Raw genomic sequence first — 26,767 nt, 5'->3', positions numbered from 1 at the left:
TTGGTATCAGAGCAGGCAAACACGTTCAAGACCTTACAAGTCTGTGTTTTGTAGCGATCTGACTCTATGGACAGAGGTGTTATCTCTATTAACGTACCACCAGTCTTCGATGGCTCTAATTACTTATGGTGGAAAATTGGTATGCGAGCTTTTCTTCAAGCACGTGCTTTTTATTCATGGGTATATGTTGTTAATGGATATGATGCTCCCGTTGTGGCAGATGGAAATGTAAACGTTCCCAAGAATATTGGTGAATACAGTCCTGCCGAGATACTTGCTGCAAAGCAAAATTCAGATGGTTTGAATGCAATCATACATGCCATTACCCTAAATCTTCAGCATCATGTGTCAAATTGCACTAGGTCCAAAGATGCTTGGGATATCTTAGAAACTGTATTTGAAGGTAGCTCCAGTGAAAAGGAAGCTAGACTTCAAAATATTAATTCCTATTGGGAGAACCTTCGTATGGCAGATGAAGATACATTTGATGAGTTTAATCACAAAGTGTCTGAAATTGTTAATGCATCTTTTGAATTGGGTAAGACTATTCCTGAAAAGGACATTGTGATGAAAATTCTCAGACCGCTGCCATCTAGATACGAGTCTAAGAAGCATGCCATCGTTGAGGGAAACAACCTTGATAATCTTTCCAGAAATACATTGGTTGGAAAGCTAAAGATCTTTGATCATGAGCAAACATCCAAAATCGGAAAGGATGTTGCCTTTAAAGCACAAAAGAACACTAAATTACTTGATAGAGGTAAAAGTGTTTATGTATCTGAGGATGATCGGTCTGAGGATGATTTTTTGGATGAAGGTCTTGACAAATCAGTCTCCTTGATCAAAATACAGTTTAGGGATCTTCTATTGAAGAGAATTAAACGGTTTTCAAGAGACAAACCTAGGTCATCAGATAAACCTCACAATCGCACTCCTCCTAAAAACAAGGATGCTGACGAGGATGATGACGAGGATATGCCACAGTGCTTTAAGTGTGAAGGTTTTGGTCATTTTGCAAACGAGTGCCCAAACCGTAGAAAATACATTGGGAACAAAGGTCTTGCTGTAACACTTGATGAGATGTCTGAGATCTATGATTCAGATGAAGACATGAAATCAAGTGTCGGTCTTCTATGTGAAAAAATTGATTTTGATAATTGTAGCAATACATATATCAACCTTGATGGTTTCGGTGAAGAGGAGAATCCAATCAAGCTAGAAGAATCAATCGACCCATCCTTTGGAAACTCTGATTGTAATGTTTCAGGATCTACTATGTGTTTAGTTGCGTTCACACCACAGATGCCTGAATACTATCCAAGTTTGACGTGCTCGTTTTTTTCTCAGAAAGGTCATGAACTATCAAGATGTTACAAGTAGAAACATCAAGTGAGGCACGCCAACAAACTTCAACGAAGAGAAAATCGATTGGCAAGAAAGCTTAAACTTGCTCAGAAGACTGCTGAGGTATGTAGGATTTTATCTTCGTCTAAGAAGTTGGTTTCTAAAGACAAAATAAGACCATTAGAGAAGAAGGTATGGTCAAATCGCTTTGATAGACAGAAGTCTGAGGATTCCTCTCTAGAGGAAAATGGTGGACAAATTGTTGTTCACCACAACACAAATTGATTGTGTTGTTTGGTAAATCTTGTCTCATGTGCCTGATCAAAAGAGATAAGATTGTGTACCGCTCAGGCTTTAGGAAAAGTTTTTTCTTTTAGTTTGTTTTTCCTGTCTATCAAATAAAGTAAATGGTTATTATCGACAATTCTACTCTTTATAGAGTTTATAGTTGGGCGTCCATGAACCTGCTTAAAGGTTACGAACCCTACATTCCTTTTTCTTCTCTGATATCCTTTATATCTTAAGACTACTTGATGAGATTGTGAATTCCACTCACAATAACCAATTATTTATAATTGTTCTCTAAGCATCATGTCTTTGGATGGAAAAGATGCCAATATGATTGTTAAGCCATCAATCAAGGAAAAAGAGAAATCTCCAGTAACTCCTTCCTTGAAAAGAAAGAGGAGGAATACAAGAAAGCCAAGGGTTGTCCCTTCTAACTCTCAGAAGTTTTCCGATATTCTTGATGAGTTGAAGGATGTAAGAAAGGAGATTACTGAAATAAAAGCTTGCGTTTTAAGATCTTTGGAAATTCAGAAGGCCCTGGTTCGACATCATCAGCCAAGACGGTTCGTTGGTATTGACTCCTTCCTCCACGAACCTTATATTCCAATTGTTGTTGACGACAAGGAGTTCGGGAATGATAAGGAATTTCTCAAAGACATTGTTGCCTAGTTTGTCTTCTTTTTGGCTTAGTTGGAAGAATAATTAGTGCTTGAATAACAATGATTGTGACTACACATAGCTATTATGTTTCATCTTCTTGTTCTTTTTAGGTTTATTTGGCTTAAATTCTAAAATTGGAGGATGATGTTTTTGCAGTATTAATCTTTATGATTTTATATATTGCAATTAGTTATGGGATATTGGTGTTTACGTCTGTGAACTATGTTTGTCCCATACTCTGTCAAAAATAAAGTCGTTTGTGATCGGTATTCATGTACTGGTAAAAGAATGAATAGACTTTTGACAAATACAAAAGTTAATCCTATATTGTCAAATATTTGATGGAAGATAGGTTAAAATATTTTGTTTTCATGGATTATGTCGATTAATATCGTTATGCAAATAGTGATTGAAGATAGAATGAATCCTTGTGTATTCCGCAATATTGATCATCCCTGATCCATAATTTTATGTATTACTGTGAGGCTCCGTAATGCATCTTATGTTGAGCACTATACAACCGAGTTGATTTATTAGCTTAGTTGGTGTTCCGTGATATATGTTATGTCGAGCATATTGAACTAAATTAATCATCTTGTTTGGTTATTTAGTTATTGCTCCGTAAGTTTTCTTATGTCGAGCAAAACAAATGACAATTAAATTGATTACTTTTGTAATTAGTTTGGTTGTGTATTCCAATTAGATTAATTATCAGTTCTCTTGTAATTAATCTAGTTGAGTATTTTCTTGTCTCCATAAGTTCTCTTATGTTGAGCATAATCAATTGAATTGATCACCTCTTGTGTTTAATTTGATTGCGTATTCCGATTAAATAAATCATGGGTTTACTTGTGATTAATTTGACTGAGTTTTTTGGATATAAAAAATCATTCTCATGTTTTTTGGTGTCCAATAAAATCCTTCTTTTCTTTTGAAATTAAGGTCGCTCTTGTTGTTCCTTCGGGAATGACATCAAATGGGGGAGAGTTCTTTTGAACTTGTGCTTAATGGTAATATCTTGAGGGGAGTGCGGTTGTGGAATATTAGAGGGGTTATCTTGTATCTTTAAACTCCTTGATGAATGCATTTAGCTTCGGATTTATGATTGCATCTAAATTAGTTGGCGTGTATTTTTATTTTAATCATGAAATGTCTCTTTCGGAAATTTCATTATGGTCCCGTTTTTGTACCTTTGCCAATTTTATTGACAAAAAAGGGGAGAATTAATATGTAGTTCATACTACAAATACATATGGTTTTCGGATCATTATGTAAGGGGGAGTGGTTTCCATGTGAGATGAAGTATTGACTAAGGGGGGGTGATACATATCACCATATTATTATTGTTGAAGTTTTTATACAATTGAACTTTGACACTGTGTAATAATACTATGACACTGTATAACAATGATCGAGAACTATATTTTCTCATTGTTATAGCTACGGATCTTCAACAACGGTGATGCTAAACTTACAACCTTTGGGATCATTGGAGTACTTGGAAGTGACGAAGATTTCGAGGAATGTTGAAGATTAGACATGTGGAATAGGAGCTACTAAAGTTTCTTTATCTTTTTTGTATTCCATATATATTGATAGTTTTGTCACTAAAATTGACAAAGGGGGAGATTGTTAGAGCATTGCTCGGTCGAACTCGCATGCGTTGCTATCTCAAGCATGTTTGTCAATGTTAGTGATCAAAACTATAAGTCTTGATTTCTAGTCTATCATAGCTAAGTCTCGGACTATGATAGAAAGTGTAGTTGAGCTCAAGTACTTCATGGATATTCACCATACAAGTAGAAGAACTACTCAAGGAACCGGTGGAACTTCTCGACAAAAAGGTATGTGAAGACTTGAAATTATCTATCACTCAAAAGTCTATCTACTTTATCTCCTACTCTTTGAGACAAGAAGTCGTATGCTATATATATAGACTTGGATTATACACATTTGGTATTTCGAGACGAGTATACCTCGCCTATCTATATCTCGAAATATGTGTTGGTAAGCTTTTCGCTTCAATCAAGTTTATCTTTACCATGTGACGAAAGTCATGTTATGTTTCAATCATCTTGAATATTGCTTTGACGAGAAATGTGTAACAACTATATAACGTCCTCTAAGAATGTTTCAATGATTGAAATGAGAGTTTAGATTACATAACCAATGGTGGACATAGCATTGTTGTGCAAACACACTTATGTATAAGTCCTATTCCTTGAACCAAAGTTTGCGAACTTTGTTGATCAAGAGAACCGGAAGAATGGCGTGAGACAAGTCCGCGAACTGCCGAAGTTCTCAAACCCGAGAATTTCTGCTGTAGTTGAAAAACTACTTGCGTGAAGCTAAGTCCGCGAACTCAGTCCACGAACCCAGTCCGTGAACCGGCGAAGTTCTCATACCCGAGAATTTCTGCTGGAGTTGGTAAACTCTACCAGGTAACTTAAGTCCGCGAACCTAGTCTGCGAACTTGAGAAGGTTATATATCTGAAGATGATTTCTGAACTTAAACTTAAAAATACTAAGTAATGCAGTTTGAAACCCGTGGCTATAAAAGTTCATGAACCGATTCGAGTGAATCAAATCATCTTTCAATTGAGCAACTCTCTAACTAGTTCATTTGAAGTCATTTGAACTAGTTATGGTGAAGAAGAACATGGTTGATATGAAATTCTCACATGGATAATCATTTGGTTAACTATTGTTGAACCAACAAGTGCATACGTTTGGGTACGGTTAACAAACCTAGAGGCGTGCATTGTCAAGTTTATGTAAAAATCTAAGTTTTCGATCTAACGGTTGAGAAATATTAGCGTGAATCTAAATCAGGTTTTCATCTAACGGTGAATATTGAATGATTTGTTACTAAGCTAACATTGATTGCAAACCCTGATTTGAAAGACTATATAAAGGAGACATCTAGTATTGTGCAAAACTAATCCCCACACCTTACGTGTGATACTAGTTTGCATACTAGAGTCGTTTCTCCTTTAACCTTTGATTTTCTTCTTCTAAAACCAGGTCAAGGACTTAAAGACTTCATTGGGATGGTGAAGCCAGACCGATACTACTTTTATCGTAATTGTGTGATCTGATCTTGCATCTTCTATCGTACGAGTACAATCAGATTGATTGGCTTGAGATTGATATCTCCGATAGGAAAGATATAAAAAGTAATCTCAAACATATTCGTCTCATTGTTTGTGATTCCGCAACATCTTTTTTCTCTACCATACGATTAAGATTGTTGTCAGGTGATTGATAACTCTAGGTTGTTCTTCGGAAATATAAGACCGGATTATCAATTAGTTCCTGTTCACCTTGATTATTATCAAAAGACGGAATAAAACCTTTAGGGTTTATCTGTGGGAGATAGATTGATCATTTGATATACTTGTCTATGTGAGACAGATTTGTTTATTGTCAAAGCCTGCAATTTTAGGTCGTAACAACTCTTAGTTGTGGGTGAGATCAACTAAGGGAATCAAATGCGCAGTATCCTGCTGGGATCATAGGCGGAAGAGCATAACTGTACCATGGATCAGTGGGAGATTGACTGGGGTTCAACTACAATCCAGTGCGAAGTTAGATTGGAGTAGGCTAGTTCCTGTAGCGGCTTAATACAGTGTGTGTTCAATCTGGACTAGGTCTCGGGTTTTTTCTGCATTTGCAGTTTCCTCGTTAACAAAATTTCTGGTGTCTGTGTTATTTCAATTTCCGCATTATATTGTTTTATCTTTATAATTGAAATAATACAGTTTGTGTGTTAGATCACCAATTAGAGTAATCCACATTTTGGTTGTTGATTGTCATTGATTGATCCTTGGATATTGGTCTTTGGTACTATCCAAGTTATTCCTTGTATTAACTAGAACTCGCAGTTCCTACTTGAGTTAATCAAATCAAGAGAAAGATATAAACTCGTTGATATACTTTTAATTGATTGAGTCTTGTTGATTCTCTTAAAAGTATATCCGAGTTTGTCCATACAGATTACTAAGCGGAATATTGGATGGTGTTGTTAGACACCCGCTTTTTCAATTTCATCGAAGAAGAGTTCATAAATCTTCTTATTATAGAAAGGGAAATGATGTTGTTCTCGATGTGAAAAAGGAACCAGAAGAAAGAAGCAAAGATGGCGAAGACAATCTAAAAATGATAATTGAAGGATATAAAGAGATCATTAACAGGTTATCAAATTGCCTTGGTCAAGCTACTTCGGGTAAAAATAAAAACTATGCATCTTATTTTGATGATAGCAAATTTTATGATAACTTTTCACATCATAATCGTTTTTCCTCAAGAATTTGGAAAAAGAGAGTCAACCGTAATCTACGGTCATTTGATGAGCTCAAGGCTCATACTTGTGCTAATTAATCACAAGGGTTAAAGAATTTACTCATAAAAATCCTGTTGAGTAAGTTGTGTTAATTTTCAGGATACTTTTGGCAAAATTATCTCAGTTGAGTTGTTCTCTTATCGTTCATAGCTAAGATATTTTTTGCTTAAAGTATTGGTTGTGTCTAAAGTTGCTCCTTATTCTCTCAAGGATGTGTTCTTTGGATTCTTGCTACACTTGTGCTCTAAATTGCTTCCATGAAGCTCTGTGATTTATTGAGCAAATTACGTTTTTTTGTAGCAAGAGATTTCTTTCTTTTGTTTTATGTATTTTATGGGTCAAGTTGTACTCGCACAGATAATCAGGTTCTGGTATGTGTCAACTGTTAACCCTAGAATTCCTTCCCTAAGAAATCCTTTAAGTACCCGGCCTATTGAGTTACGAAAGTCACATACGCATACTCTAGGTTGCTTTCTGGGTCATCAAGAATGTCTTCTTCTTCATCTCGCTATGGTGATTTTGCAAGGGGATTTCTTGAGAAAGGTTTTGGTTTCGAGTCCAAGGGAAGGATGAAAAGAACCCTTGTAGATGAATATCATCCTAATGCCTCATGTTACCATGCTTATACTCATGAGGATGTTGAGAAGGAAGATATGATCTCTGCTGAAGTGGTTCATGATTTTCTCAAATACTTTAAGGAGTCAAAACTGCAGCTCATTGATACCTTGAAAAGTCTTGATGTGTTGAAAACTAAGTTGAAAAGGTTACCACTCACCTTGGTCTCATAAAATCTCACATCAATGATCTTAACAAAGAGAATCTCTTCTCTGAAGGTGCAAGGGATGATGTCAATCACACGCTCAAAGACCTCAAGACTCGTGAAGACCCTGAACCGTCTATATGATTTTAGTTCGTGTTCGGACATAACACCGGAGTCTTCTTTAGTTCCTTAGCTTGTTGATTTTAGTAGTTTGCCTAGTAAATCTTCTATTTTCTTGTTTTGTTTAGAAGAATAACTAGAGTTTGGAATAGCCACGATTATGATTACACATAGCTATGTCCAACGTTTTCATCTTCATGTTTTTAGGTTTATTTGTTTAAATTCTAAAACTGTTTGGAAGATGATTTTTGCAGTATTAATCTTTTTGGTTTTATATATTGCAATATTGTTATGGGAAATGTGTGTTTACGTCCGTGAACTTGATTGTCCCATACTTTGTCAAAACTAAAGTCGTTCATGAGTTGATATGCATGTATTGATAAAAGATTGAATTGACTTTTGACAAATACAAAAGTTAAGCCTATTACGTCAATTCTTGATGGAAGATAGGTTAAAATATTTTGTGTTCAACGATTATTTGTATTGAATGTCATTGTGCAAATGGTGATGGAAAATAGAATGAGTCTATGCTTATTCCACGGTATAAGGTCGATCTCCGATCCACAATTTTTGTGTACATACTATGTTGTTCCATAAGGTGTCTTATGTTGAGCTCTATCGACTAATTCATTGTTTTGACATAGTTGTTGTTCCATGAGATACTTTGTGTCGAGCATGACCAATTAAATTGATTACTTTTGTGATTAGTTTAGTTGTGTATTTCGATTAGATTAATTATGGGTTTTTTTGTGATTAATCTAATTGAGTGTTTTTAAGTCTCCATAAGTTTACTTATGTTAAGCATGTTTGATTAAATTAATCATGGTATCTCTTATGGTTAATTTAATTGAATGATTTGGATTCAAATTCATACTCGTATGTGATTTGTTATGTCCAAAGAAATCCTTCTTTTCTTTTCAAAATTAAGGTCGTTCTTGTTGTTCTTTCGGGAATGACATTTTATGGGGAAGAGTTCTTAATTGAATTTGTGCTTAATTGCCAAATCTTTGTGGGGAGTGCGATTGTGGAATATAATAGGGGTTATCTTGTATCTTTAAACTCCTTGATGAATGCATTTAGCTTCGGATTTATGATTGCATCTAAAGAACAAGTTGATATATGCTTTCTTTTGGTCATGAAATGTCTCTTTCGGAAATTTCATTAGGATCCTGTTCTGTACCTTTGCCAATTTTATTGACAAAAAGGAGGAGAATTAATATGTTGTTCACACTAAAAATACATATGGTTTTCGGATCATTATGTAAGGAGGAGTGGTTTCCATGTGAGATGGAGTATTGACTAAGGGGGAGTGATATATCACCATAGTATTGTTGTTAAAGTTGTGATACAATTGAAATATGACACCGTGTAATGATACTATGACACTGTATAACAATAATTGAGAACTCTTGTTTTCTCATGGTTATAGCTACGGATTTTCAACAGCGATGATGCTAAACTTACAACCTTTGGGATCATTGGAGTACTTGGAAGTGACGAAGATTTCGAGTAATGTTGAAGATTAGGCATGTGGAATAGGAGCTACAAAAGTTTATTTATATATTTTTTGTATTCCATATGTATTGATAGTTTTGTCACTAAAATTGACAAAGGGGGAGATTGTTAGAGCATTGCTCGGTCGAACTCGCATGCGTTGCTATCTCAAGCATGTTTGTCAATGTTAGTGATCAAAACTATAAGTCTTGATTTCTAGTCTACTATAGCTAAGGTCTCAGACTAGGATAGAAAGTGTAGTTGAGATCAAGAACTCCATGGCAATCATCATACAAGACGAAGGACTACTCAAGGAACTTGTGGATCTTCATCGACTAAAAGGTATGTGGAGACTTGAACTTATTTATCACTCAAAAGTCTATTTATCTCCTATCTTGAGACAAAAGTCGTTTTGATATATAGACTTAGATTATACACATTTGGTATTTCGAGCCGAGTTTATCTCGCCTATCTATTTCTCGAAAAATATGTTGGTAAGCTTTCGCTTTAGCCAAATTCATCTTTACCTAGTGACGAAAGTCATGTTATGTTTCAATCACTTTGAAAATTGCTCTGACGAAAAATGTTTTGTGAATAAAAACTATATAACGTCCTCTGAGAATGTTTCAATGATTGAAATGAGAGTTTAGATTATATAACCATTAGAAGATATAAGCATTGTTGTGGAAACACATATATGTATAAGTCCTTATTCCTTGAACCGAAGTTTGCGAACTTGTTTGATCAAGTGAACCGGAGTAGTGCGTGAGCTAAGTCCGCGAACTGGCGAAGTTCTCAAACCCGAGAATTTCTGCTGGAGTTTGTGAACTCCATCCGGGAACTTAAGTCCGCGAACTTGAGTAGGTTATATCTAAAAATGATGATTGTTAACTTATTTATATTAACTAAGGAATGCAATTGCAAACCGTGGCTATATAGTTCATGAACCAATTCGAGTGAATCAAATCGTTTTTACTTCAATTATGTGTTGTGTAGTATATGAGATTTCCTTGCAATTGAACAACTCTCTAACTAGTTCATTTGAGTCATTTGAACTAGTTGTGGTAAAGAATAAAATGGTTGATATGAAAGTGATCATATGGCTAACCATTTGGTTAACTATTGTTGAACCAACTAACGTACAAGTTTGGGTACGGTTACACAAGCCTAGAAACGTGCATTTCATTTGTGTATAACAAGCTATGTTTTCGATCCAACGGTTGATAAATATTAGCTTGAATCTAATCAGGTTTTCATCTAACGGTGAATATTGAACGCTTTGTTACCAAGCTAACATTGATTGCCAACCCTGATTTGAAAGACTATATAAGGGAGAACTCTAGCAACTGGGAAGCCTAATCCCCACACTTTACATGTGATACTAGTTGTGCTAAGCTAGAGTCGATTCTCCTATAACCTCTGGTTTTCTTTTCTCAAATCGGGTTAACGAATTAAAGACTTCATTGGGATTGTGAAGCCAGACCGATACTACTTTATCGTAGTTGTGTGATCTGATCTTGTTGTTTCTATCGTAAGAGTACAATTGTAATAATTGGCTTGAGATTTATATCTCCGAAAGGCAAGATAAAAAGTAATCACAAACATCTTCGTCTCATCGTTTGTGATTCCACAATATCTTTTTTCGCTGCATCGATTAAGACTATTGTGAGGTGATTGATAATACTAGGCTGTTCTTTGGGAATATAAGTCCGTATTATCAATTGGTTCCTGTTCACCTTGATTTATCAAAAGACGTAAGAAAACTCGTAGGTATATTCGTGGGAGACAGATTTATCTATTACCGTAGACTTTTCTGTGTGATGAAGATTTTTTTATTAAAGTCTTCGACTTTGGGTCGTAGCAACTCTTAGTTGTGGGTGAGATCAGCTAAGGGAATCAAGTATGTAGTATCCTGCTGGGATCAGAGACGTAGGAGCATAAATGTACCTTGGATAAGTGTGATATTGGTTGGGGTTCAACTACAGTCCAGACCGAAGTTAGTTTGTAGTAGGCTAGTGTCTGTGGCGGCTTAATACAGTGTGTGTTCAATCTGGACTAGGTCCCGGAGTTTTTCTGCATTCTCGGTTTCCTCGTTAACAAAATTCTAGTGTTTGTGTTATTTCTTTTCCGCATTATATTTTATTATATAATTGAAATATCACAGGTTGTGCGTTGTTCAATCAATTAGAATGTCCGACCTTTTGGTTGTTGATTTAAATTGATTGACACTTGGATATTGGTCTTTGGTACCATCCAAGTTATCTCTCTAGTATTTGATAAAGACTCGCAGATTTCTATTTGCTTGAGTATATATCAAATCGAGAGATTGAGATATAAACTCTTTGATATACTTTTTATCCAGATTAAGTCTGACTGTCTAGTTTATTCTCTAGAAAGTATATTGGAGTTTGTCCATACAGATTTCTAAGCGAAATATTGGGTGTGGTTGTTAGACCCCCGCTTTTTCACCATACTATTGTTGTCAAGGTTGTGAGACAATTGGACTTTGATGATGTGTAATAATAATATGACACTGTATAACATTGATTGAGAGCAACTTCTTTCTCATTGTTATAGCTACGGATCTTGAACAACTATGATGCTGAGTTGAACACATTTAGAATCATTGGAGTACTTGGAAGTGACGAAGATTTCGAGTAATGTTGATATCAAGCATTTGGATGAGAAGCTACAAAGTTTATTTATTTTGTAATCCACATGTATTGATAGTTTTATAACGAAAATTGACAAAGGGGGAGATTGTTAGAGCACTGCTCGGTCAAACTCGCAACCGTTTCTATCTCAAGCTTGTTTGTCAATGTTAGTGATCAAAACTATAAGTTTTGATTTCTAGTCTACTTATAGTGATGTCTCGGACTAGGATATATTGTGTAGTTGAGCATTAGAATTCACGGCGTTCATCATTAGAAGGCGAAGAACTACTAAGGAGAGCTTGTGGAACTTCATCAACAAAAGGTATGTGGAGACTACAACTCATCTATCACTTGAAAGACTATTTCTACTCTATCTTTGTTGATGGTGGATTCTAGTTCAGAGCTAAAATTGTAAAACCAAATTTAATGCGCTGACATCCTGCAAAGGGTAAAGCCGTTTGATAATGCGCTGACGTCCTGCAAAGGGTAAAGACGTTAGATAAGCGATGAGTGCAGAAAACCTCTCCGCTTTATTTATTTGAAGAAATTCAATTTATACATGAAATTCACCCAGAATAGTGCGTGCAACAGCAATCCAAAATATTATGTGAATTTTATTAGCATTATTAATTAATGCATGATTTTCCTAGTATTTTCTGTGTTTTTCTAAGCCGAACTCTCATTATTGACATGACATGATGACTGAGTGTTCACTCTCAACAGAGTAGCATGAATCTCCCAAAGTTCCAATATTGAGATGTGCACGAAATACCCATACAGGCTACGTCACTCTCTGAAGAGAATCTCGCATCGACGAGCTTTGGATAGCCCGATCGAGCATGCTTTCCTTAAGGGAAATCTGGACTGTCCATATCAGTCTCAGAAACGATCGCGGCCACGCAAGTTGTCCGCGCAATTTAACAAGCCTAGCCAAACCCTGGCAAAAATAGGCAACTGTTGTGATGACCATCGGCGGGCCCAATTATGCCCTAGAGGTCGAACACCACATCATACTCCCCAGCGCCGTCAAACGCCAACTCAAAGTAGCGTGGCCGCACTTTTTTGGGAGAGGCTCGAACGAGCAAGACTGTTCAGGGCAGTCTTAAAGACATTGCAACCGTCCAACTTCGCCAGCCTGGTTGGACGGATTATATCATCCCATGAATGATCAGGGAAGCGCTAACGCACACGTTGGCGGGCCCACTTCTCCTTCACCCGATCGGTTTTCTCACGGCGAGGCCATGAAGCAATGAAACGATTTCTCAATCCATGGCAGGCGTGATGCTTCTAAGGGTCGCAGAATTCCACTAGTGTCTTAAATCGATCACAACCATCCAACTTAGCCATCCTATTTGGATGGATTAGATCGCATTTAGGACCATCAGGAAGGTGCACATGCATTCATCATCAGCCCAACATGGGCCTCACATGATCGATCTCTCCAAAGGAGGATCACGGCGTGTCAAACCGCTTGGCCAAAGTCACGTGTACGTGACTGATTCAAAACCCTAATTAGGGTTTGCGGCAATGCACGTCTGTCGTAGTTCGATCATGACCATCCATCTTCGCCATCATAAACAGAGGGTATAGATATAGACTCAAGAGGTCCCAAGGATGACAACGTGATCACCGTGGGCCCACCTTTGCATGTGATCGGCCGGCCTATGCAGAATTGGGATCGGCGCCTCGAAACGCACGCCCAAAGGTGGCATGCCACACGACTTTTAAACCTTTGCGGCAATGTATTTCTGTCCCAAATCGATCACGACCACTCATCTTTGCCGGTCAAATTGAGTGGCCTAGATCGAATCTTTGTGGGACCGAGAGGTGTAGACATGCACGCCGGCGGGCCGTCTCCATGCATGCCTGGTCGGTCCCTCCAAAATTAGTTCCCATACTTGGATTCGATCAAGCCAAAGAGGGGATGTTGCGCACCTCTAAAAAACCCTAACATCCATCAAAGACAACAAATATGTGTCGTAAATCATCTCGTCCGTCCAACTTTGCCAGCTTGGTCGGACGGCTTGGATTAAAAGTTAGGCGATGAATGAAGCGTCTTAATGATTACCGTCCGCCACTCTGCCACAGAGAGTGATCGACCAGATGGTGGCCCTCCCATGCGGCCTCCAAACGATCACTCGAAGATGGTTGGACGTGCTACCATTTTAAGACGCTTAATCCGCACTTGTTCAATCAAGCTTTAAAACAACGATGCTTCATAAATATCGATTGTTTTGAGATGCTTGCTTAAAAGAGATGCATTACATGCATCGATCATACACGATGTTTCATGAATATCAATTCCATAAAAATACTTAGTTATTTAACCTGATAGCACCGTATGCTATTTATTACGACGGGTCCCACGACTCGACCCACTCATTTGAGATATCAAACATGTCACAAACTGGGGGATACTTACTGGGGTATTGGTCTGGCGGTTTACAGCGTGCGGCGTGCAACGATGATGAGGGAAGTAGATAAAGGCGTGATCATATGACAATCACCTACACGACCCCACTACTCCATCACTCAACTTCCTCCACTTCCTAGAGATGAGGGTTGCGCTCACATGACTTGTATAAATAGGTTCTTCAACCTATTTTAATACAACACAGAAAACCAAGTGTTGTAACCAACGTATCCAGAAAACACCTAGAACTGATAGCTTACATTGTGCAAGCCAGTTCAACATTCTGATACAAGTCATAAACAACCAACACCTTCACAATCTCAACACCTTATTCGCTTCCCTCCCTAAGATCAACCCCATCTCCTTCACTTTGTGACCGAAGCAAGTCTGGAACAGTCATTTCTTAATTTAGGCCAGAATTGTATAGATTGATCTCTCGAATTAAAAGCACTTCCGTGCAGTGAATTTGTTTAGGGTTTAGATTCATTTCCCATCCATACACACCCAAAATTACCAAAACCAGCAGAAATAGTTTTCACCCATAAACAATCTGTTATATTGAGATAAAAGTCGTATTACTATATAGTATTCAATTATGCACATTTGAGATTTCGAGCTGAGTTTAACTCGCTTACATATTTCTCGAAATATGTGTTGGTAAGCTTTCGCTTCAACCAAGTTCATCTTATATTCTTGACGAAAGTCAAAAGATGATCATGTGAAAATCGCTAAGAAACATCTTACATGGTTTGTGTGATACAATCATTTGGTGTAGACTTGGAATGTTTCGTTATGATTATTTCAATAACTTGAAAATTGCTTTGATGCTAATAGTTTGTGAAAATATCTATTGCCATCCTCTAAGAATGTTTCAATGATTGAAATAGAGTTTAGAACAGTTAACTATCATTGGATTATGAACATAGTATGCGTGCTTGCATATATGTGATCCATGACCGAAACTATAGTATGCATACCCGTATGCGTACCTGTTAGTTATGAAATTCCGATAACCTAAGTACACATACCCGTACACGTATGGGCAAAGGGTATGGATCTGGGAATTTCTGCTGTGCTTGGAAGTATGCGTACCCGTTTGCATACTGGCGAACCAAACTCAGTCCGGCTACTTTAAGTATGCGTACCCGTTTGCATACTGGCGAACCCAAGTTCTAAAATCGGTTTGTTCATGAACTAATACATTTAAATAATAAGGAATGCATTTTATGCAAAGGTGGCTATAATGTTCATGAATTGATTCGAGTGAATCAAACCGATTTTGCTTCAATTGTGTTCTTGTATACTTCTATGAGAATATAGAAATTGAACAACTCTATAACTAGTTTCATTTGAGTCATTTGAACTAGTTGTGGTTAAGATGAATAAGGTTGATATGAGAGTATTCATATAGCTAACCTTGGTTAACTACTGTTGAGCCAACCTAGTGTACATGTTTAGGTACGGTTACTCAAACCTAAATGAAGGTACATTTCATTTGTGTATAACAAGCTAAGTTCGATCTAACGGTTGGAAGATATTAGCTTGAATCTAATCAGGTTTTTCATCTAACGGTGAATATTGAATGCTTTGTTACCAAGGTAACATTGATTGCAAACCCTGATTTTAAAACTATATAATGAAGAACTCTAGCAACTGGGAAACCTAATCCCCACACCTCCATTGTGATACTAGTTGCGACTAGAGTCAATTCTCCTTTAACCTTAGGTTTTTCATGTTAACGACTTGAAGACTTCATTGGGATTGTGAAGCCAGACCCAACTATTTTATCTGTAGTTGCGTGTTTTGATCTTACTTTTACTATCGTGATTGAGTATTATCTTTGCTAATATTTGCTTGAGATTTATCTCCGATAGGTAAGATTAAAAGTAGTCAGAAACATCTTCGTCTCATCGTTTGTGATTCCACAATATCTTGTTTCGCTTCCATACAATTAAGATTATTGTGAGATGATTGATAATACTAGGCTTTTCTTCGGGAATATAAGTCCGATTTATCAATTGGTTCTTGTGCACCTTGATTTATCAAAAGACGGAACAAAACTCATAGGTATTTCTGTGGGAGACAGATTTATCTATTCCAATAGACTTTTCTGTATGAGACAGATTTGTTTATCAAGTCTTCGACTTTGGGTCATAGAAACTCTTGGTTGTGGGTGAGATCAGCTAAGGGAATCAAGTGCGTAGAATCATGCTGGGGTTCAGAGACGTAAGGAGCGCAACTGTACCTTGATCAGTGTGAGATTGATTAGGGCTCAACTACATTCCAGTATGAAGTTCATTGGTAGTATGCTAGTGTCTGTAGCAGCTTAATACAATGTGGTGTTCAAAGATAGACTAGGTCCCGGGGTTTTTCTGCATTTGCGGTTTCCTCGTTAACAAAATTTCTGGTGTCTGTGTTATTTCTTTTTCGCATTATATTTTGTTATGCAATAGAAATATCACAGGTTGTTCGTTAAGTTCAATCAGTTCTTGAATCCGACCTTTGGGTTGTTGATTGAATTAATTGACACTTGGATATTGGTTTGTGATACCGTCCAAGTTATTTCTCTTATTCAATCGGGCTCGCAAATTCCTATTTGTTTGATTGCAGATTGAATTGATAAATTGAGATACAACTCTTTGATATACTTTTTTATATATTGAGTCTGACTGTCTAGTTGATTCTCTTGAAAGTATATTGAAGTTTTTCTATTCAGATTGTCGAACGAAATATTGGGGATGGTTGTTAGACCTCCGCTTTTTCACTAAAGATGAACTGGAATGGCTTTCTTCTTTGTTGTCAGAATTACATATTAGTTTAAAATTGCCGATTCCACGTTATTGTGATAATACAAGTGCTATCTACTTGTCTGCTAATCTTGTTTCTCATTACAGGACAAAGCATATAAAAATTCAATATCATGTAGTTAGAGTTGGTCAATAGTGGATTTCTCAATGTTCAACATATAGCTTCAGAGAATCAGTTAGCTGATATATTCACTAAAGGTTTATGTGCTCCTTGTTTACATCTCTATTACAACAATTACTTGGTTTTTCTGCTTCTCCTTTAACCAGTCTTTGCCAAAGTACAGATAATGGTTCTACTGCCTCTATTTCACCCAGCCTTTGTCAAAGTACATTTGTTGATTCTCTTTCAGTTGAAAATTGTCACTTTGTAGTTTCTGATATTGTTCCATGTCATGCTAGACATGTTTCTTTTTTTGTTCCTTAAAATTATTGTTGCAGATTTTCTTTTATTCGTTGTTTCTATCACTGATTATTGTGAACCATTATCAGTTTGAGAAGGGCTAATAGGAATGTTAGTCAAAGTCAGTTTGTAGACAAAGTCAAAATAAGTCATAGTTGTCAAATCTCTTTGACTTAATCCTGCAAACAGACAAGTACTGTATGAATATTATTCTGTAAGTTTGGTTTTTCAGTAATACAATTGCTTTATCTCTTTCATTTCTGTCTCTCTGATTATCAATTCTCATGCATAGTATCACCTTTTTGGGGAGGTGGATTCCAAAAGGAATGCCGCCGAACCCAGTTGAAAATTTGTTATATTGTACCGAACTGTCGAATTCTCTCTGATGCATTTTCTCTGGCGATTTTTACTTGCATACCAAATACTACCATGGAGGATACATTCCCAAGGAAGCTTTCCATGCGATTTGCTGAGATTATTAGTCCCACATTGTCTGGGCAATCTAAGATTCTGCGGTTTATAATCCTTACAGCCTCTCCACTCATTGTCAATTGGTTTTGAGTTGGATGCCCGTATTCTAACATGGTATCAGAGCAGGTTATTTGCGACGAGTCATTGACCACGCGTCATCCGATTTACAGTTCATGTGTTAGACCCAACGAGACTACACGTGAGGGGACGTGTTGCGATTATTAGTCTGTTTAAGCGTGTTGCGATTATTAATCCGTTTATAATCCCCATTCTTTTTGCCAATTGATTTTGAATCGGATTTCATGTATAACTAATGTCTGCTTCCTTTACCGATCGAAACAAAACTAATATGTGCTTCACAAAGTCCCCCTATTCTATCCGTCCAAAAGAAAAAAGTGATGCCATCGAGCACCAGTGTATGACTAATTGAGAAAAAAGCCGGGTTTCAGTCTCGACTCTCGAACTGAATCCAATTTTTGAAGAAAAGGTTATATTAAAAACGAACTGAAACCAATTGCTCGGGTCTTTATAAAAATATTTTCTCGTCTTGGTGCTTCATAGCATGGCCTGCGAAAACGGGCGATCGAGAGCTCGAGATTAATAGCAGCGGGTGATTTAACATTTTAAGAAGTTGCGGCTTTTGGCCGAGTTGACAAGGACTATTCGTGGATGCTTGACCAAATGCAGACAACAGAAGTAAAAGGTGGTTGGCCGGTTGCCCATTACGGTAGAAGATCTTTTTAAACGGAAGACGACTTTGTTCCAGCAACACCTATTTTCCGTCCCGCGAAAAGATCTAATCCTCAGTAACAACTTGTTAGAACAAGATGAGAGCAAAGGCGAGACCTATCAAAAGCATAACTCATTTCTTGGGTCGACCGAATAATCCCACTACAGGAAGCAGTAACCACTGAGAAACACTATTGTTTTTGCTCATCTACTCCCTTGTACATAGATAAATGGGACAAAACGGCTTAAAATCTGAATCTCCTTGCTCATTAAAATGTAAAAATGGTCTGCCTTCAGCATTTATTTTTTACGAAGACGTTCTACATGCTAGGATATCCTGCCCTCCACAAGGTCCGTGGACCTCAAGTGGAGTTTAGCTGGAGTATATATCGTGTACAAGATTAAACTAAAATGACTAACTAGAGAATCGGCAACCTCAAAAAACATGGGCTGACGGCGAGCTGTTTTCTTGTGCCCAGAGCCATCTGTTGTGATATCCTTCAAGAGTCGCCCATCTGTAATTGCTGAACCGGGGACTTGAGTAGCTTTTTAAGTATATCCACAATATCCTTAAATGATGGTCGCTGCTTTGGGTCACTGTTGAACAAAGTAAATCAGACCAGAAAAAATAATAATTAGATTACTGCAAGTTTCTGCTCCAACTCATATTTCAAAAGAAAAACACTACTGCGTCAAGTTTTTCTTTTTGGTGTCCATAAAGCGCCAGACACCAAAATAGTTTTTTTTTGGTGTCCATAAAGCGCCAGACACCAAAATAATGGTAGAGAAATCATCCTAGCCAGTTTTCCATTTACGAATTGGGTTTATCTTGGCCAAGTGTGCTAGGAAATCAGATAACTACTGCAAGACAACTGAAAGCAACTTAGAACAGTGTAGGATTCCAGTCATTCTTACTCCAACCAGCAGGCTTCCATCAATGACACCAACTTTGGGCAGGTATTCTGCGGGATAGTGAGCCTTCTGTTCTGGAAAGCGACAGCTCCAACTACCTGAAAGAACACAGGATTTCTCGAAATTATGAAACTGAAATTTGAATCACAATGGAGTACAAACTTCAGATACGCTAGACGACCAACAATTCCCAGTAGAAAAGAGGTAATATATACCTGGCCAGGGCCAAGTCCACTCCAAGGTTGTTGCATTGTTACAAGCTCCCACAAGATCACTCCAAAGCTATAAACATCAGATTTCTCATTTGATGGTTCTCCACGGAGAAATTCTGGAGCCATCCACTCGGGCTGAAGAATCCATTACGAAGAATTATACAATTAAAGGAACACCACCATCAAGCAAGTTCCCGAGTTGGTACTGGAGATTAAACTATGAGAGTAAGAACTTACAGTGCCAGCCACCGACTTTGAAGATAAAAAGGTGTTCGCCTTGAATCTGGACAACCCAAAATCGCACACCTGAAATGAAGGGCTTGAGTGGAAATAGAATATATCAAATATAATTGTTTCGCGTGGCTACATACATCTATAGACCTCTTACCTTTACTGTCCAATTCTTGTCTACCAACAAGTTTGGGGACTTAAGATCCCAGTGTACTATAGGAGGGCTTAGGCAGTGGAGATAATTGATGCCCTTGGCCTAATCAACACAACAACAAATCACTCGTGTTTAAGCACGTGCAGCATACCGGAGAAAGGAATCGGTTAGTATAACTAGCAAACATACCACATCTAGTGCAATGCGTAAACGCCTTCTTTTATCCCAAAGTTCACCTCCAGATGCTCTATGTATGAGACGGAAAAGGCTACCCCTGGTATACACATTCATGAGCGACAACGCACTACAGTTGGCTGTAATGCTTGAGTAACAACTATGTAAACTAAGAAACCTTACCTGGGCAAATATTCTGTCACTATTGACAAGTGTGGACGTTTTGTAACAGCACCCATGAAAAGAACAACATTCGGATGCCGAACACGTTTCATTATGGCAACCTACAAAGGGTTGTAAGAAATAATCGAGTAATATTAGCGAAGATACTTGCAGTTAAAAATGCCAATGGAGCTCATCCTCAAAACACATCAGGTGACTAAAACTAAGTGTATAACAACAATCAATTAGTACTGTTTCAAATTCGATGTTTGTGGTTGTAATGATACACACCTCTCTTAAGAATTCCTTCAGTTGATCATCATGAAAGTCCTGAGTAGTTAAAACTTTAACAGCAACATCCTGCAGCACATTTTATCAGTTAATAGATGCTCATATAGCTTTCACACTCCGTAGACGAAAGGTGGCTGCATACTTATGATCATGATACAATAGTTATGCAAAGGTATTCCTTCTCTCTTCCGATCTTTTTTTTTTCCTTCATTTCTGTCTTTAGGCGGTTTTGGCATTTATTTCCTCGTAGTTGTTCTGTTTCCTTTTTCTTTTATCAATGAATTCTTTCTCCTAGTAGAGTTAAAAAATCAAAAGATGACAGAGCGAAGTTTGACAGTTAATCTGTCACAAATCAGTCCTGAACTATTCGAGTAATATACAGATAAAAAAAATTAGGAGTTGAACCATTAATGGATCCTTCCAAACCACTGGAAAATAGAGGTGGAAAGCACATTGCACAACTGTACATCACAAACCAATAAAACACAAGAATAAAATTAATAGGCCCATGAATAAGATTACATACCGATCCATGCCATTCCGCTCGGTGCACCGTCCCAAATGAACCTAAAAAAAATATTGGAAAGTTTAAGTAAAAGAAGGTTTCTTTTCATTTTCCGAAACCTGGAAGTATAAGCATCATAATGCACACAATAAAAACAAAAACAGTACCAGCACCAACGCGTTCCTTCATCTGCAACTCATCCCATGGGATTTCAAGCCAATCCAACGCAAGAGATGGCTCAAGATTCAACAATTTTGGGACCATGCCCGAACCTCTAGCTACTCCTACTCCTTTCTTAGGCTCTGGAATGATATCTTGGTCTGCATGGACAGGTATATGTAATGAAGCAACAGGGGCTTCCAAGATATTATCTTGATCTCCAGATGTACACATTTCCTCTGTTATTTGCATGTCCTTTGCTAAGTGCATGCGATGCCAACCTGAGGAAGGTTCACATCCATAAGAAGATTTTTACGGCGTACCACCACTTCATAATCAACACGTAAGACATGGCAAAGAAAGCATTTCCTAGCCCACTAGCAGGACCAACTATAATCACATTGCAGCATTAGTAGCAACCTTTCCTCGACCATTATCTCACATCACCGCCAACATTAATCACATTTTTTCAAGGCATTAATGAAACAAAAAAGGCTTCAACATAACTCAAATGAAATGTACCTGAATTTGAAGGTCTCCCAAAATAAGCGCTCGAGTCTAGGTTTAGTGTTTGAGACAGTGATGCATCATCCGCGTAAGTTTCTTGGTAACTTTTCAGATGAGAAGCTCGGAATGGTGAAGGTATGGGTGCAAGTAAAGCTCCATTGATGGATGAATCTGGAATATGAACATTTCCTGGTTTTCCTACTAGATCAACTACATATTCCCTGTTAAATATATAGAGGCAGGAAGATAAAAGGCAGAGCATTAGAAGACATGGTATGATCTTCCCTGAAATGCACATGGCGATACTTAAGGACAGCATTTTATATGTCCAGGAGAGACGAAACCCTGTATCAAATTAATAAGCATACTTTGACTCAAAGATCGACTTCCAACCAGGCCGTTCATAGGAGGTTCAGAAGGTCCTTAAATGATCTCGAGATACAAAGGAAGAGAATCATACAATAAATAACCACATTAACAACATCCCTACATAGGTTCATAATGCACTCGATATTTTTTTATAATGGGGGGGAACCTACTAACTACTTGTGTTGAAGTGATTTTCCTTACAGGCACAGCTTCCTATCACAGGCACCTGTAATCCTCCGTCCATACAACAAAACTGGAAGAGGAGATGTGTGTGACTAGCAAGATAGTCAGTGTCATATTTATGGTCACTTGGGGACAAATCTTATGATGAAAATAACCCAGCTAAAGGGATACAACTAGTACATTCTGATACATTACAGAAGCACAATGATCAACATGGTCCGTCACCAGAAGTACAAAGATAATGAGTACTGCAGGAAAACTCTACAGATTGCTGTAATAAGAAAGTAATAAACCTTGACGACAGCTGGCCATCACCGATTTTGACAAGACAAGAGGATTGATGATCTGCTGCACAATACTTGCAACCTCGTGCTATCCGGCATGGCAGACCTACATAGTCGGCCAGTTTCTGCATAAGAAAATCATAATTAGCTGGAAATCCAAAATAAAAAGGTTCATTATACTGTGAAAAATAAAAAGATCCAAACTTCTGTGCATCTGTGACCTGTTAATAAAATTTGCTTGAAAATGAGTCTCTCATTTTCCTCTTTAAACTCTGATGAGATAGGACATATCGGTACTCCTGAAGGAATGTTATCCTTTAAGGGAATTACCAAGAAACAAAATAAGTTTCTGATGGCACAGCTACTACTTGCTCAGTCAGCTCACGTGTAGTAATAAAATGATAAGAAAATGCAGCTCCATTTTGGGTCACGGAAAAACCAGGAACCAATCAACACACAAAGTCCATGACCCTGGATGGAAATTACACAAACAACAGTGGACACCCACTATCTAAGCAACCAAGAAGATAATTACAAATCCAGAGATGGGAGTTGGGAGTAAAGATATTTTTAGCATTCTATGCATTTTGATACGAATCTTGTCATAAGACTGAAATCCAGACCTCCTTCACAAATTATCTTGAAGGTAATGCTACAAAGATGACTAAGAACATGTACTTTCGTCAGATGAACCTTAATGCCCAGGAATATATGGTATCTAGAAATACATACAACAGCTCTAAAACAGAAACAAAATAATTCTTTAGAAACACAATAAATATGACCTTTTCCCTCATAAAAACTTGATTTTTATTATTAAGTCCATCATGGCAGTCCAGAAATACCTCACTGAATGATAGGGATACATTATTCTCAATAGGGTTGCTTTCGATATGCGTGGAATGCAAGGTGTCAGACGATGCCTCTAACTGAGTTGAATGCCCCCTATGATACCTTTGAACCCCTGTTTAGACATGCATATACCTTCAAAAAGCTCTCAGCATCACCAGAACACAGGAGAATCTATCATTACATTGTTCTAATATCACCTAACAGAAAATGCACGCCATCACATTCACGATACCTTAATCAGCTTAACGTGTTAATCTGTTAATGAACCATTGAAACATCATGCAAGTTGTTTTCCAAAAGAAACATCAGAAGCATACCAGGTTCATACACAACAGTGGGAGATTTTTAATGCTAGTCGCAGACCATGAAATTCCTTTAACCCTTAAGCAAAGAAGGACTTACTATATAAATGGCATTGCTCCTAGAAAGGAAACAAAATGTTCATAGGCAACTAAAGAAACTGACCAAAGTAATCGGGTAAGGCGTCCGTATGTGACAAACAACTAATATGCTAGAGGATCAAAGAGAGGGTACAAAATAGGAAGTAGGCCTTAACTGGATGGTGGAACATATATGAACTTTATTCAACACGGATACACATAGTAATTAAGTGTACTTATTCCACCTTACAAAGTCAAATAAGTCGGACATGGGATGGCTGATGCAAATTGGTTGAACAAATTCCAAAAAGATATAGAATATGGTGAAACCTATGAATAATTACAAGTTACTTCATCTACAAGTATTTAAGAAAAATGTTACCTTGAACATAATTGCTCGATGCCTGCAAAGCCCCACAGAGAGGCTGCCAATAGGAAGCACAATGCACCTCTTGCAATCCCTCAATCTTTTGCTTACATACTTCCAGTTCATGTTCAAATCACCTTGCTCTACTGGAAAGGCCCCCCTTCAAATTCCATCAAATGAAAAATTATCAGATCTAACCAAAAAGTATGGACTGGTTCAACCAGACTACTAAGAAAGGTAGATCAGCTTACCCCATGTAGATTGAAACAAGTTTACCAAGCTTCTCCACTAACACTAAAGAATTTCCTGTAGCAAACTGAAGTTCCTGTGCTTTATCCTCCAGTTCTTTAAGCCGTAAATCCCCTTGTCTATCAACAAGCACAACCTCCATGGACACATCATCGGGATTGATAGCTCTGAGAGATAGTAAAGGTGGCAATTTTTTTCCTTCCTCCAATTCATTACACATCACCCAAAGGTACGGGTTCATCCCCAAAATGTTATAAAACCCGTCCGATATCTTATCAGAATACGATAAGCATCCACTCACCTGAACATGTACAAAGGAACATGTTACATATAAACTTAAGCATACCGAAGTTAAAACATGAAGAAATTACTGGACATAACCTAAACAAAACTGAAAATCGACAATGCATCAAGAATCAAACAGTACCCATAGACGATAAGAAACAGTCTCTACATCGCAACAAACATGTTGAGGAGCATCCAAAGAAGTAGTATTTTGCAAAGAAATATATTCTTGAGCAAGAGAAGCTTGATCCGATAGACGAAAAGCAAGTGTGAGTTGTAAATAATAACTCTCTGCCGTTCTCTTTGCCAACTTCTCCATGCTTTCAACTTGAGCCTCTTGGGCACCAGACAACTGTGTGGATTCTTTAACATCACTAACAGTAGAAACATTTCCATCCAAAGTAGTACCTGAAAACAAACTCCCTGGAAAACTGCTTTCACTGGATAATCCATGCGTTATCACTGATGATGTCACCGAAGATTCTCGTCCTAAAATCTTATCTTGACTAACAATCATCTCAACTGGCGGTTCATCTTCCGGTTCTTGCAATAAAGGTTGTTTTTCTTCTTCATCATCATCATGACTTTTCCGTTTTTGTTCTTCACTGTCACGGACAACCTTATCATAATTTCTCACACCAATGTGATATTTATTCTTAGGGTTTCTATTGCCTTTATCGCCCGTGAAAAAAAGATTTGAAGATGGAGTCGAAACCTTCCAAATTGAAATTTTCTCAACTTTTTTTCTTTCATTTTCAACTTTATTAACAATCTCTTTTACAACTACTTCCTTCTTCTCATGAATTAGTGTCGACGGTGAAGAAGAAGAAGACGGATCCAATCTCTTATCAGGAAATTGCCTTGGGAAGAAGTAAGTCGTCCTATGAGGCATTTTTCACGAGCTCCTTGAGAAACCAATAATAAATAAATAAAATAACCTGTTTCTTCTTCTTCTTCTTCAAAAACTTTCAACAAAAACTATTTGATTTGATTGATCCGTGAAGAACAATAATCTCTTTTCAACTTTCTGAAACTGAAAATTTGAACAGATGGTAAAAATTTCTTTGCAAGTTTGTATCGATGATCATAGAGAAGGAAATGATTATACATTTTCCTTCTCTTTTCTTCATAAATATATATATATATATATATATATATCTAAATTTAAGCAACACAAAATCTGATAATCGAAACACTACAAAACAACCTGAAAACACCAGAATCTGTTCCGATTCAGGTAAATTAGGCGGTTTTGTCTTCAGAGAAAGTTATTATCTTACCAGTTGAGCTCAAAAAATTGGTATTCGGATTATGTGATACCGGTTTGGCTTCCGCAAGAAAAACTAGTATTTTCCAAATGGAGTTACGTTTCCAGCAAAAGAAATCAGACCGGATAATACTGATTTGAGGTTTTGTATGGAATCGTGAGGCACTGATATAAGATGATGCTGGTGTTTTTGGTATTGAGTTCTGAGTCTCTCTCTGACTCTGCGTTTTTGTGAAGGTGGAGGTGGAAGAAGAAGAAGAAATGAGGTGGGAAATTGAAAAAATAAACTCTGCTCACTAATATACGCCCTAAGTGTACTGCGCTTCTTTTCTGCTGTTGTTACACGTGAGCCAAAAAATGAAAGTTTAAAGACACGTATGAGTAATGGTAACGCGTAATACGCACAGCGTGTAGTTTAGAGTTTTTTACGAAGGTTGAGGTATTCTTTAGGATATTTTCAATCGGGCCCATGCTGTTGTGTTATTCAAAGCGGTTATGGTGCTAACTGCAAACCTCATAGGGAATTGTGATGAAATTTTAGGAATTGACCAAAATGTCGTGATCTATTTTGGAATTACGATTAGATCCTATGTCTGTTTTTTTATCAGTGGCACCATGTGACCAGTGTTAATTCCCTTGAGGCTAATAAGTAATTTTACGAGGGCTGATATTTGTAACGGTGTTGTCCCCTTATCCATACTAGTATAAGAGTGTCAGGAATTTCATCAGCTAACCGTTTGGC

The 26,767-nt window shown here is 37.4% G+C and overlaps 1 protein-coding gene across 1 annotated transcript; it reads right to left on the bottom strand.

Moving 5' to 3' along the window:
• Positions 1-18,727: 18,727 nt before the first annotated feature.
• Positions 18,728-26,280, bottom strand: LOC113349708 (serine/threonine-protein kinase CTR1-like). Its single transcript, XM_026593737.1, has 16 exons — positions 26,039-26,280; positions 24,901-25,791; positions 24,476-24,774; positions 24,240-24,384; positions 22,635-22,750; positions 21,805-22,010; positions 21,291-21,563; positions 21,145-21,185; positions 20,619-20,687; positions 20,349-20,449; positions 20,181-20,265; positions 19,995-20,093; positions 19,844-19,912; positions 19,610-19,741; positions 19,398-19,492; positions 18,728-19,079 (listed from the first exon to the last, which is right to left on the bottom strand). Exons 2-16 carry the CDS (start codon positions 25,648-25,650, stop codon positions 18,983-18,985), a joined length of 2,577 nt encoding a protein of 858 aa, XP_026449522.1. The 5' UTR covers positions 25,651-25,791; positions 26,039-26,280; the 3' UTR covers positions 18,728-18,982.
• Between the last annotated feature and the right edge of the window lie 487 nt (positions 26,281-26,767).

Source organism: Papaver somniferum, chromosome 2, assembly GCF_003573695.1.
Source record: "Papaver somniferum cultivar HN1 chromosome 2, ASM357369v1, whole genome shotgun sequence".
Lineage (NCBI taxonomy): Eukaryota > Viridiplantae > Streptophyta > Magnoliopsida > Ranunculales > Papaveraceae > Papaver > Papaver somniferum.
Note: the sequence above shows the minus strand (reverse complement) of the source record. Positions and strands in the feature narration are given on the sequence as shown.